We start from the raw sequence: 13,707 nt of genomic DNA, 5'->3' as shown, positions 1-13,707 counted from the left end.
CACCCATGACTCAGGGCTGGCGTGTTTCATTGGGGGAAAGAGACTGGAACCGCTCGGGCTTGGGGGGCAGGGGCAGTTGCTGTAATTTTCCTCAGAGCAAAAGAATAAAGTGCATGGCCGGGAGAGGAGGGGACAGCGGCCTCCAGGGCCAGGCCCTTCAGGGTGCAGGGTCTTGGGGTGCCGCCACCCTTCCCTCTCCTGCACCCTTCCCCCAGCCGACCCTCCTCTGTCCTTCACTGTGAGTTGCTCCGCCTCTGTCCGCCCTCGTCCTTATTTCTCTCTGCATTTCTCCTTTTGCCTCCCCTCTGTATTTCCCTGCCTGTCCCCTGGGACTTACAGGCCTGTATGGAGCCATTAATGCAGCGGCAGCTGTACAGCGTGGTGGCTAAAAACGGAGCTGCTGTCGCTTGCCAGCTGTGATTCGTTCAGCAAGTGACTTTCCCCTTTGTGCCCTCAGTTTCAGCATCTGTGAATTGGGGTTGATTCTCCTCCTGCCCATCCCCTAGCCCCACGCTGTGTGACCTGGCAGCCAGGAGCCACACACATGTCACCTGAGTACTTGCAGTATGACCACTGTGAATTGCAATGCGTTAGCTCTGTGTCTCAGTGAATGAGGGGCTTTCTCCCAGCCTTCATGGACCATGCGGAGCCTGACTTCCCAGGCTCAAAATCCTGATAGGTGACTTCATTTTTCTGTGCCTCACTTTCCTCATCCGTAATTTTTGTTGTTGTTTTTGACTCTGTCCCCCAGGCTGGAGTACAGTGACACGATCTTGGCTCACTGCAACCTCCACCTCCCGGGTTCAAGGAATTCTCATGCCTCCATCTCCCAAGTAGCTGGGATGATAGGCATGTGCCACCACGCCTGGCTAATTTTTGTATTTTTAGTAGACACGGGTTTCGCCATATTGGCCAGGCTGGTCTCGAACTCCTGACCTCAGGTGATCCTTCTGCCTCGACCTTCCAAAGTACTGGGATTATAGGCATAAGCCACCGTGCCTGGCCCTCATCTGTAAATTGAGGTTGAACATAGTATACACTTTTTAGGGATTTCATGAGAATCAATGAGTTAAGGCCCAGAAAGCCCTTAGACCACTGTGCCTGGCACAAGGTGGGCCCTCTATTGTCCTTTTTTCTTTTTTTTTTCTCTTTGAGATGGTCTTGCTCTCTTACCCAGACTGGAGTGCAGGGGCATTATCACAGCTCACTGAAGCCTCAAACTCGAGCTCAGGTGATCCTCCCACCGCAGCCTCCTGAGTAGCTGGGACAACAGGTGTGCACCACCACGCCCCGCTATTTATTTATTTTTATAGAGATGAGGTCTTACTATATTGCCCGGGCTGATCTCAAACTCCTGAGCTCAAGGTCTTCGCACCTCAGCCTCACAAGTGCTGGGATCACAGAGGTGCACCACTACACCTGGCCCTGCCTCCATTTCCCTTGTGATGGTGACTGTGTCTGGCTCCAGGCTGGGAGCCTGAAGAGATGGAAACCTGCAGCTCCCAGCTGTGAGAAGCTGCAGGAGAGACTTACCAGCAGCCAGCAGCCAGCAGCCCGTGGGGCAGAGTTGAAGGCAGAGCTGAGGGGGGCATGCAGGCATTGTGTGACCAAGGAGACTGTGTGGAAAGGGGCCTGGGTGGAGTGTGATGACAAGAAGATGGACTTGGGCGGAGGAAAGTGCTTGGGTCCTGCAGCACTGGCAAGACGTCAGTCCTTCGTCATGGTTCCAAGCATCCTTTGTGACCCCTGTGGGATGGTGGGGAAAGGCTCTGGACGTGTGTGCCACCTGGGAGGGGAGGCAGGACTCCCTGGCCCGCGTGTAGGTGGGGAAAGGGCCTGCCTCTCTGCTGGCCATTGCAGCCAGGTCCCCGGAGGAAGCTTTTGTCATCACAGTCCTCAAGAAGTGGGGGCTGATCTGCAGCTTCCTGGCTCCTGACTTGAGCCGGGCAGTGGCTGCTCAGGGCTGCAAGTGTGAGTCTTCTCGGCGACCCAGGCCTGGGTGTTCTGCAGCAGGCATCGCTGGGCACCGCTGCTCCAGGCCCTGGCTGCTCTTCTCCACTCTCTGCGCTCTTCTGCACGCTCGCTCTCCCTCCCTGCAGCCTTGTGAGGTGTGGGAGCCCACAGGGGCCAGCGACTCATCCTCTCCTTGCCCTTCCCACCCCAGGTTGGATCCATGCCGTCTACACCCCTGTAGACTCTTTGGTATTCGGCGGAAACATCCTGCACAGCTTTAACGTGCCCATGCAGCTGCGGATCTACGAGATCGAGGACAGGACGCGGGTAAGAAGGTTCCCTTCTCTCCTCGCGTGCGCGCCCGGCCCCTGAGCTCTGGCGGTGCTCCATGTGTGGGACAGGTCATGCTGAAGTCCTCCACAGTTGCCCCTCTCCCTCCCGCTTCCTGCCTCAAGCTGGCCTCAGTTCTGGTTCTGCAGGGCGGGGGGCAGGGGAATGCCCCCAGGAGCCCCACCCGGAGGCCCTGGAGTTTCTGTTCACCTCCAGGTTGGGGGCAGCCAAAACCCCCTTGGGGAAGAGGAAGTACCTCTGAGAAAGCACCGTGAGATTTCAGGGACCCTGCCTCTTCCTCCTTCTCACATGGAGAAAGTGGTGCGAGGGATTGGGAGATTTGGTCACTGTTATTTGGAGGATGGGTGTGGATCTTGGAAGGGCCTGGCCTGGTCCGAGGTCAGGTCTTGGCTATGTGTTTTCCCCAGGGACCCCAGATCTGACTGGAGAGAGACCCTGAGGAAGCCAGTGTCTGAGTCCCCCTGGGTACTGTCTCTGAGCTAGTCTCCATATGTGTTGGGGACGTCCCTAGTTCCCTGGGGCCGAGGCTTTTCTCTGCCCTTGATGGGGACGGTGCTAGTTTCCCACATATCAAGTTTCCTTTACTCACCCCACATCCTAGGACCAAGGGCGGAGGCTCAGGTAACTGATGTGTGTCCTTTGCTCCATGAGTGTCCCTGAAAAGGACAAGTGGCCCGACCTTGCCACCGCCTTTCTCATGCTAGGACTTGATCACGTGTCCCCAGGCACGTAAGACAAGTCCCAAACTGGGTAAAAAACTGAAGACTTGGGGCCGGGCTCACGCCTGTAATCACAGCACTTTGGGAGGCCGAGGTGGGTGGATCACTTGAGGTCAGGAGTTCGAGACCAGCGTGGCCAACATGATGAAACCCTGTCTTTACCAAAAATACCAAAAAACCAGGCGTGGTGGTGCGAGCCTGTAGTCCCAGCCACTTGGGAGGCTGTGGTGGGAGGGTGGTTTGAGCCTGGGAGGTGGAGGTTGCCGTGAACTGAGATCGCGCCACTGCACTCCATCCTGGGCAACAGAGCCAGACCTGTCTCATACATAAAACAAAACAAAACAAAAAAAACCCTGGAGACTTGGGGCAAAAAAGGCCCATTTTTCGTTCTACTAGTTCCTGTTTTTTCAACACAGCTATTCAAATACTCATTTTCTTTTATTTAAATTGAGATATAATTCATATACCCTAAAATTTACCATTCAAAGTATACAATTCAGTGGTTTTTAGTGTCTTTACAAGGTTGTGTCATCATCACCACTAATTCCAGAACATTTTCATCACTCTGAAAAGAAACCTTGTACCCACAAGCAGTCACTTCCTGTTTCTCCCTGCCTTTCCCCTGGCTAGCCCTCATCTCTTTTCTATCTCTGTGGATTTGCCTATTCTGGACATTCGATGTAATTGGAGTCATTCAATATGTGGCCTTTTGTGTCTGGTTTCTTTCACGTAGCATAATGATTTCCAGGTTCATCCACATTGTAGCATGTGCCAGAGCTTCATTCCTTTTCATGGCTGAATAATATTCCATTCTGTAGCCAGACCACACCATTTCTTCTTGGGATTTGCCTCTGAGATGACTTTTTGCCCTGGTGAGGTGTTGCTCTGCGTAGATCTAAGGACAGTTCTCACAAGGGCACCTGCTCTGTACCGAGCCCCTGTCTCTGCTGGTCTTGTTTTCAGGCCTTGGTTTGCACAAAATCACATACATGAGCAAAGTATTAGCTACCGCCTTTGTATCCGAACATTGAACAGTCTCGGCATTGCGGGCCCTTGTCTGGGGGTTTCCTGGAGACCACTCGGAGCTGTGTTTGGTGGTCAGATGTTGTGAGGCGTGTGTACCTCTTCAGATTGATGCGTGACGCCTAGATCTGCAGAGACCTGTGTCTGGACTGGGGCCCTGTGGGAGGCCCTCGTTTTGTGGACTTTCTCCCGTCTCCTCTCTGTGGCCTGCCATCCCCGTCCCACCTGGGGAAGGCCAGCCCCCACCCTGGTCTGGAGGAGCCACCCCGTGGCATTCAGGAGAAGAAAGGCACTGTTTGGACACAAGCGGCCATCTCACAGTCTGGGTCAATGCTGTCTGGGGCTCCGGCCAACTGTTCTTTGGCCTGTCCTGGAGTACAGGCCAGTTTGTGCACGAGCAGATGTGTGGAATAGAGACGGAGAAATCTAGTAGAAGTCAGGTCCACGACTTTCCAGGCAATTCCTGAAAGCTGGAGTCAGGCTGGGATTTCTAAAGGCTGTGGCAACTTGCTGGACAACCACCCCATCCCCCTGGGAATTCAATTGTAAAGTCAGTGGATTTGGGCCCCATGGTTCCCTTAGGAGCCCAGCTCCCCTCCCCCACCCGTGACGATTGGCAGGGTGCTGGCCGGACCCCCGAGTGTCACACTGAGCTTATGTGGAATATCACATCCTCATCGAGAATGGCAGGTCCGCTCCCCCACCAGTGCCTACTGTCCCTTCCCTTGAGTGGGCACCCCATCTGGTTTCAGTGAAGCAGGCTGGCAGCAGGGGGCTCGGGGCAGACTGGGCTGGGAACAGCGGCAGGCTGTTTAATCTGCTTTGATTTCTAATCTTGGGAGAGGGGCTTGGCTACTAGGCCCAATTGTTTATGCCTTAGGAGCCAGGGCAGACAAAAGGCACGGGGGAGTGAGTTCTGGAACCAGATAAGATGCCAGGGCTCCTTGTCAGCTCACTACAGCTTCATTCTTTACAGCCCTGAGAGCTTTCTTAAGAATGTTATGGCCATTTAAAAATAGTGTTTTAAAGGCTGGGCATGGTGGCTTACACCTGTAATCGCAGCAGTTTTGGGAGGCTGAGGTGGGGGGATTACCTGAGGTCAGGAGTTCGAGATCAACCTGGCCAACACGGTGAAACCCCGTCTCTACTAAAAATACAAAAATTAGCCGGGCTTTGGTGGTGCATGCCTGTAATCGCAGTTACGTGGGAGGCTGAGGCAGGAGAATCGCTTGAACCCATGAGGCAAAGGTTGCAGTGAGCTGAGATTGCACCACTACACTCCAGCCTGGGCAATAAGAGCAAAACTCCATCTCAAAAAAAAAAAAAAAAAAAAGGTGTTTTAAGAGTCCTAAAACATGGCTTTGCCTGGAAACCAAATGCAGGAGGTGGGAAAGAGAGAACCATCCGTCTCCAAGCTCCGTGGTGTGGCTTTGTCTTAGAAAAAGAATTTGCCTGGCCGGGCGCCGGTGGCTCACGCCTGTAATCCCAGCACTTTGGGAGGCCGAGGCGGGCGGATGATCTGAGGTCAGGAGTTCAAGACCGGCCTGGCCAACATGGTGAAACCTCATCTTTACTGAAAAAATACAAAAATTAGCCAGGCGTGGTGGTGCACGCCTGTAGTCCCAGCTAATCGGTAGGTTGAGGCAGAATTGCTTGAACCCAGGAGGCGGAGGTTGCAGTGCGCTTAGATTGAGCCATTGCACTCCAACCTGGGCAACAGAGTGAGACTCCATCTCAAAAAAAAAAAAAAGAAAAAAAAAGAATTTGCCTTTGTGGGCCAAGGTGGGGACCCCTATCTAAACTAGAGAGCTCCAGGGTTCCCTAGGAAGCTGTGTCTTATGTAACCTCACCATTTAAATTTTTCTGGCAAGATGATAGGTGACCCCATCCTGCAGTGTCACTGCCCACGAGGCGGCACAAACAGATACAAGCATTTGGGGACTAGTGGATTTCCATTCCCCAGCCTTTGTAGGTGAAATCTTTCCTTCCCCTCATCCTGAAGCTGTGAAGAGTGATGGAAGAGTGACGGTAGCGAGTGGATATGTTGTGCGTTTGGTACCTAAAACATCTCGATAATCACTACATTCTTTTAACTTCAGTGAGGTTGATAAGGAATAGATATGGTCCAAATGATCATTAAACTGCCATCTCTCTTATATTTATCTTTTATTTATCTCCCCCCCCACCCCCACCCCCGCCCAATAGCTCTAGTGAAAGCAGCCTTCCCAGAAAAGGTAATGCCGACACACCCCATTCCCTCACAGCCAGTGAATCTATTTGGAAATTGCAAATAATTTACCTTCCCTCTCCCCTTCCCCCTATCATTGGACTTTTTTTTTTTTTTCTTTTTTTTTTTTTTTTTTTCCAGGAGAAAAACAAATTGTAGGACACTTCCACCCACTCTCACATTTTGACTTTTTCAAGTCCTTGAGACCTGGGAGTTCTAGATACACCCGAGAAACTTTCATTGTCATCTCCTGAGGTCACTCAGCTTGAAGATGACTTAGGCCTCTGAGGAAGGGCTGAGGTGGCACCTGAGGTCCTCTGGTAGACGGATGACCTGCAGGCTGGGAGCATTGCATGCCTTGTGACTGCCTTGCCTTTTGTTTTGGACTGACGTTGGTTAACTCAATTTGGTGAGGCTCCGAGTCTGTCAACAAATAATGTTGAGCAACCGTATGTTTAATGTCCCCAGGCATGTGGCTGAAACCTTTTGAAGGCGAAGGGTGGAAGGCGACAACCTGTTTGTAAGTCAATTCTTTGCAAATTTTTGTTTCCCACAGTCCTCTCTTGGAAAAAAAAAATAAAATGAAAAAATAAATTTGAATTCCTTCATCAGCATTTGTTTTCACCCAGCTGGTTTCCCTTGGGTTCAGCAACAAAGAAGGGAGACTTATCTTTCCCTCCTGAAATGCAGCCCCCCAATTTTTTGCCCCTGATTTAGAAAGATTCCCAGGTGGTCATGGTGTCTGAGTAGAGTAACTTGGACAGTGTCAAAAAGATTTGAAAAGTCAAAGCCGACTTCAGAGATTTACCAATCAAGTCTCATGTTAGGAAATGTGGATGGGGGTCTGTCTGTCCTCAGCCTGCTTTTTAGGTATTGGTAATTTCTTCCAAAATCTTTTGTCCCTTTCTTTTGAATAGAGGTGGGGCTGAGGTCCCCTAAACCCTTCTTCATAGGAAATCAAGGTTTGCTTCATGCCTAGGAGGCCCTCTGTTTTACACTCCAGAGGGCACCGATCTAGTAACTATGAGAAAAGATGACTGCTCTCCCAGCACTGAAACTGGGGATCTCAGGAAAGGAGCTGGAGCCAAGGAAACCGCTAGGTGATAGTCCCCACTCCGTGCATCCCCCCGGGGGCTGAAGAGCATGCGGTGGCCATGATCTCATTGCAAAGCATTCCATCCATCAGAGGCAGGCAGAGCCCAGCACCCAGTGTGCAGGTGGAGAGAGGAGGCCCCGCAGTGGGAGGAGGCCTTGAGGCCAGGAGCTGAGTGAGAGCCAGGACTCTCAGAGACACTGGGTTTGGGCCTTTTCCAGATGCGCACTTTGAGAAATGTAGGAAAATAGCATTTTAGGGCAAAAGGAGAACTGAGGTCGGCTTCTAGTTGTCTTTGTCCCAGATGGGGAATGTCACCTGTTTATCGTCAGCAGAGAGCAGGGCAGTGGGGGTGGAGTGCGATCCGGGGAGGGAGGGTGTGAGTAGGAGGCTGGGGGTGTGATTGGGGGGTGGGGGAGTGTGATTGGGGGGTGGGGGAGTGTGGTGGGGGATGGGGAGTGTGGAATCAAAATCCCAGAAGATAGTCGAGATCGCAAAGAAATCTCGAAAGTCGAGATCGAGAGAGAAATCAGTCGAGAGTAAAGAAATCTCAGTCAAAAGTCGAAATCTCATCGCGAAATCTCGAGTCGAGAAATCCCGAAATCTCGATAAAATCAAAATCTCGATAAAGTCAGAAAATCTCATCAAAAATCCCAAAAAATCGAAGAAATAAAATGGATTAAAATGAAAATCTCGTCAAAATGCATCGTTCGAAATCGAAATCTCAGTCAAAAATAAAATCGAAATCGAAAAAATCAATCAAAAAATTCGAAAATAATCAAAATCCAGAAAATCTCAGAAAAATCAGAAAATCTCAAATAAAATCGCTCATCGTCAAAATAAAAATCTCAATCAAAGAAAATCAGTCGAGAAAATCGAGAAATGTAATTGAAATAAGAGACATATTCGAGTAAAATCGTCGCGTCGAAATCGTCGAAATCATCTCGTCGTAAAATCGTCAGGAATAAAAATCTCATCAGAAAATAAAGTAAATCCAAAATCGAAAGGAAATCTCAATCAAAAATCAGAATCTCAATCCGTCGAAAATCGTCATAATCCGAAAATCTCGTCGAAATCAAGAAATCGTCGAAAAAATCCAAAATAAGAAAATCTCGAAAAATCAAGAGGTCAAGAAAATCTCAAGAAATCAAAAATATAGTCAGAAAATCGAAAAATCTCGTCAAAATCTCGAAAAAATATCAAAAAATCACAGAAAATCTCGAAAATCGAGAAATGTCGAAAATCAGAATTTCATTCAAAAATGCGTCTCGTCAAAATCAAAATATCGTCAAAAAATAAAATCATAATAAATAAAAATAAAATCGAATCAGAAAAAATAATCAAAAATAAGAAATCGTCAGAAAATCATCATCCCGTCAAATAAATCCAAAATAAAAATCAATCCGGAAAAGTCAAAAAGTAAAGAGAAAATCTCGTCAAATAAAAAAATGAGTCGAAAATCAAAAACGTCGGGAAGAATAAAAATCATCGAGGAAAAAAATCATCGTCGAAAGATCGAGAAATCGTCGCGAATCAAAAACAGAAAAATCAAATCATCAAAATCAGAAATAAAGATCCAGAAATCTCGTCAAAGACCAAAATAAAAAATCAAAATCATCAAATCCAAAAGAAAGTCATCAAAATCGACTCAAATCAGAAAATCATCAAAATCAAATCGAAAAATCTCGTCGGAAATCAGAATTAATCCGGTCGAGAAAATCTCAGTCAAAATCTTGAAATCTCAATCCAAAAGTAAATAGAAATATAGTCGTCTGAAAATGTAGTCAAAAAGATAAAAGTCCTCGTCAAATCTCGAAAGTCTCAATCCAAAATCGCATCGTCCGGAAATAAATCTCAATAAAATCCAAAAATTAAAAAATCGCGAGAAATCTCGTCCGGAAATCAAAAGAGAGAATCATAGTCGAAGTCGAAATCTCAATCCAAAAAGAGACAAAGAGAAATCATCGTCAAGAAGTCGAGAAATCTCATAGTCAGCAAAGACGATTAGAGGGGTGGGAGTGTGATTAGGGGAGTGGGGTATGAGGCTGGGGGTTAGGGGAGTGTAATTAGGGGTTGGGAAGTATGATTTGGGGACAGTGAGAGAGTGTGATTAGGGGTTGGGGTATGATTAGAAGGTGGAGAGTGTGATTGGGGGTTAGGAGAGTGTGAATGAGGGGATGGGAGAGTGAGATTAGGGGAGTGAAGATATTAGGGGCAGGGCAATGTGACTAGAAGGTGGGAGACGGTTGGCTGTTCATATCAACTCCCTGAGTTTGCATAAGATCAGGGAGGGAAGGACGGCTCTCTAGCTCTCCCTCTTGACAAGAGAGCCAGGGAGCAAGGTGTGAGTGTGGGCGTGTGAGACCGTCGTGTGGCCTCTGCAGGAGAGGCCCCGTATGGGTGCCAGGGACCTCGTTCCATCCTTGTGTTGGGGCCATCAGTGACGTTACTTCCTTCCCATCTTTCAGTGACATCTCACCTTTACGGACCCTGAACTGCCCCCTGTGGAATCTCCCGGGGCTCAGGCCTTTTGACAGTTCTAGTACACAAAGCTGTCTCCACCTTTACTTCCTCTTCTATGATAAACAACCAGCCAGCAACATGGTAAACCCCATCTCTGCAAAAAATACAAAAAACCCCAGCCAGGCGTGGTGGTGCGCGCCTGCAGTCCCAGCTACTCACAGGGCTGAGGCAGGAGGGTCGCTTGAGCCCAGGAGGTCGAGGCTGAGTGAGCCATGATCGTGCCACTGCACTCCAGCCTGGGTGACAGAGTGAGACTCTCGCTATTTTTATAAAAGGGAGGTGAGACAAAAGGAATCTCCTGCTCCAGACCTCATGTGTCTCCCTCAGCTCAGCATCACGATGGTCTCAGGTCATACCTGGGTCCTGTGTCTGAGGGAGCCCTTGTGGCCCTGCAGGTTGGGCAGTGCCAGGTGGGTGTGGGGAGGAGCAGGAGGTGGACCCCTGCAAGGCCCCACCCCTGGAGGTAGGCGAGGCCACACCCCCTCACTCTCATTGGTCCACTGGCCTGGCCTCCCTCCCAAAGAGCAGGAGGAGGCTCCATAACCTGTCTGCAAATGGGTAAGGCTTGGGAGTTGATTTCTGGTTTTTAAGCGGGAGGGAGGAACAGCAGAATCTGTGCAGGAATTTTCAGAAACAAGTAGGAACCTATGTCTGTAGTAGCTAGGATCAGGCAGCGGCTCCCACCTGCAGGTGCCCACACACTCTGCAGGCAGCTCAGGGGAGAATTCTGTTTTTCTGCATCTCACAGGAGCACCAAGTGGCCCCCATCCAACCTCCGGGGCGTGCAGCTCAGGGACCTTTGAGATGAGGCGCTCATGCGGGCCTTGTCCTCCGCCTCATTTGTGCATGCTGCCGGCATCCCGCTTCCAGCTCCCCACCATTTCTCCCCCCACCATCCATGCTCTCGCTAAGATGACGACAGTGACCCTCACCCGCAGGGAGCCTGCCCCGCACTTCTCTCCCTCCTTCCCCCTGCGCCCTCTGGAAACTGACCTCTGCCTGCCTGCGTCTTTGTTTTCAGGTGCAGCCCAAATTCCGTTACCCCTTCTACTATGAGATGTGCTGGTATGTCCTGGAGAGATACGTGTACTGTGTGACCCAGCGCTCCCACCTCACCCTGGAATACCAGAGGGAGTCGATGCTTATTGGTGAGTGAACCGGAGGGAGCCCACGGCCTCGGCTGCACAGCTGGGGCAGAAATCATCTCACATTCCCTGCGATCTGGGGATTCGTTGAATCAGTGTATTGGGCAGAATCCTAGGAACCCCTCAGGGGAAGCCATTCTTGTCAGTTTCCCACCTGGAATACAGAGTCCAAGAAAATGAACTCGGATCCCCAAAAGAGTCACGTGTGTGGCCTCCAGCCCATGGCTGTGCAGATGCAGGTTGGGGCCGCCCCGGGCTTGGCTGCTAAAACAGGATCACCCCACAGAGCAGAGAATCCTTGTTCTTTTGGCTCTTACGTGGACACCAGCTGATTTTTTCTCTTGCACCGGAGGTTGGGTTTTTATCTATGTTAAGAGCAGTCCTGTGAGATGCAGCCAGTCCCCGAAAACCCAAGGCCGTCTTTGAGGCAGCAGGAGGGGTGACCAGGGCAGGTGGTGCAGGCCTGGAGGAACAGGAGAGAGTGTTTGGAGCCGCTGCAGCGCCCTGTCCTGCTGCCAGTGCTTAAAGAGACATCATTCCCCCAACATGGCTCTGCCCTTGAATCTTGACTCACAGACGCCCGCTCTGAAGTTGCATCTGGCTGTGACTGCAAGCCCCGACCAGCAATCTAGAGGAAGAACGTGATTCCTCTCGACTATGTCTGAGCTGTTGTCGTGCAGGGGTTTTCCTGGATGATGTAGAGTCTGCAGCATCTCAGACAAAGCATTTTTTTTTTTTTTTTTTTTAACCAGGGGATAGAAAGATGAGACACTAGTCCATCTCCTTGAGGGTCTGCACAATTTTTCCTGCAGCCTCTAGGATTTTTAGATTCTTTTTTTTCCCCCTTTACAGTAAGCCTCTTCTGTGCCTTCCCTTATGCCCCATCCCTAATGACATTCAGGGGTTCCAGGCTGGGCGTATGATGGGGAACCAGTGTTTCCTCTGGGGCCATCACTGGGAAGTCTTTGCCTGTGAGGTCTGTTGCGAGCCTCATTCCCGCCCAATGATGTGATAATCGGGGGTTGGAAAGTCCCGAAACCCTACAACCTGCCCTTCTGGAGCTCCCAGCCTGGTAGGAGAGAAGGGAAATGATCCTGAAATAGCGTGAGAGCCGCTATGATCGCAGTAACTCCACGATCCCCCAGGGACAGAGGCTGGGGAGAGCGAGAGGCTGTCTGAGTGTCTGCAGTCCCCAGGCCGGGAAGCCGAGGGTTGGTTCTCTCACTTGGATATGTAGGACAGAAGAAGAACATTCCATTCACAGGCACAGGAGGAAATCTCGAGGTGGTGCTTGGGTAATCAGTACCCACATCTTCCTTATGTTTTCTTGCCACTGTTTTCCCTCTGACTCTCCCAGTCCATCTGCCAATGAGAAGGGACAACGTGAGGGAGACACCCTCTCCATCCAGAGCCGCTGTGTGCCACTGCCTGTGCCCGGGGTACCTGTGTCCTCCACACCACGGCCTTCTGAGGATGTTTCCTTTGCCTTCCAGTTTTTAAACAGCCCTATTGGGATATCGTTCCTGTATCACACAATTCACCATTGCAAGTGTAGAATCCAGTGGTTTTCAGTCTATTCACAGATACATGCAGCCACTGCTGCAGTCAATTTCACATTTTCATCACCACGAAAAGAAACCTAGGGCCAGGGCCGGGCGCGGTGGCTCACGCCTGTAATCCCAGCACTTTGGGAGGCCACGGCGGGTGGATCCCTGAGGTTAGGAGTTCGCGACCAGCCTGACCAACATGGTGAAACCCCGTCACTACTAAAAAACACAAAAATCAGCTGGGTGTGGTGGTGCACCTGTAATCCCAGCTACTCGGGATGCCGAGGCAGGAGAATCCCTTGAACCCAGGAGGTGGAGGTTGCAGTGAACTGAGATCACACCACTACACTCCAGCCTGGGCGACAGAGCGAGACTCTGTCTCAAAAAAAAAAAAAGAAAGAAACCCGTACCCTTTAGCTGTTGTCTCTATCTCCCCTCCTCGCTCCTTCCCCAGCCCTAGGCAACTCATGTACTTTCTGTCCCTATAGACGTCGCCTGCCCGGGACATTTCACATGAGTTGAATCATATAATAAATGCTCTCTTAGACTTGTTTTTATTTTATTTTATTTTTGTATTAGTTATTATTTGAGACAGGGCCTTGCTCTGTCGCCCAGGTTGGAGTGCAATGGCGCATTCATGGCTCACTGCAGCCTCCACCTCCCGGGCTCAAGTGATCCTCCCATCTCAGCCTCCCAAGTAGCTGGGACTACAAGTGCACATCATCACACCCAGCAAAATTTTATTACAGTTTTTTGTAGAGATGGGGTTTAAGCTATGTTCTCAGGCAGTCTCAAAACAGGCTCAAGCAGTCCACCCAGTGGGCCCCAAAGTATAGGGATTACAGATTGTGAACCACTGGAACAGGCATTTTTGAACCATTTAAAAGTAGAGGTGTGGCTCAAATACCTGTAATCCCAACACTGGGAGGCGGGGCACTGGAAGGATCCTGAGTCCGGGAGGGTCAGGAGGACCATCTGGCTAACCTGCAGGGCAGAAACCCGTCTCTAAAATAAAAACTAGCCAGGCAAGGTGGCTGGCCCTGTAGAGTGCCAGCTACTAGTGCGCCAAACCGGGGTGGGAGGCTTGCAGTGAGCTGAGATCCGGCCACTGCTGCAGCTCAACCTG

At 50.3% G+C, this 13,707-nt stretch overlaps 1 protein-coding gene across 16 annotated transcripts in view; it reads left to right on the top strand.

Moving 5' to 3' along the window:
- The window catches only part of KDM2B (lysine demethylase 2B), a 153,570-nt gene that overhangs the window by 58,039 nt on the left and 81,824 nt on the right, over positions 1-13,707 (top strand). For all 16 annotated transcript variants that reach the window (XM_031650834.1, XM_021923049.2, XM_031650831.1 and 13 more), the window contains 2 exons: positions 2,165-2,280; positions 10,911-11,037. In XM_031650834.1, the coding sequence (XP_031506694.1) occupies positions 2,165-2,280; positions 10,911-11,037 (243 nt within the window). The remainder of the gene's footprint in view (positions 1-2,164; positions 2,281-10,910; positions 11,038-13,707) is intronic.

This window comes from Papio anubis, chromosome 9 (assembly GCF_008728515.1).
Source record: "Papio anubis isolate 15944 chromosome 9, Panubis1.0, whole genome shotgun sequence".
In the NCBI taxonomy this organism is placed as follows: domain Eukaryota; kingdom Metazoa; phylum Chordata; class Mammalia; order Primates; family Cercopithecidae; genus Papio; species Papio anubis.
The sequence above is the reverse complement of the archived record's forward strand: the minus strand, read 5'-3'. Positions and strand labels throughout refer to the sequence as shown.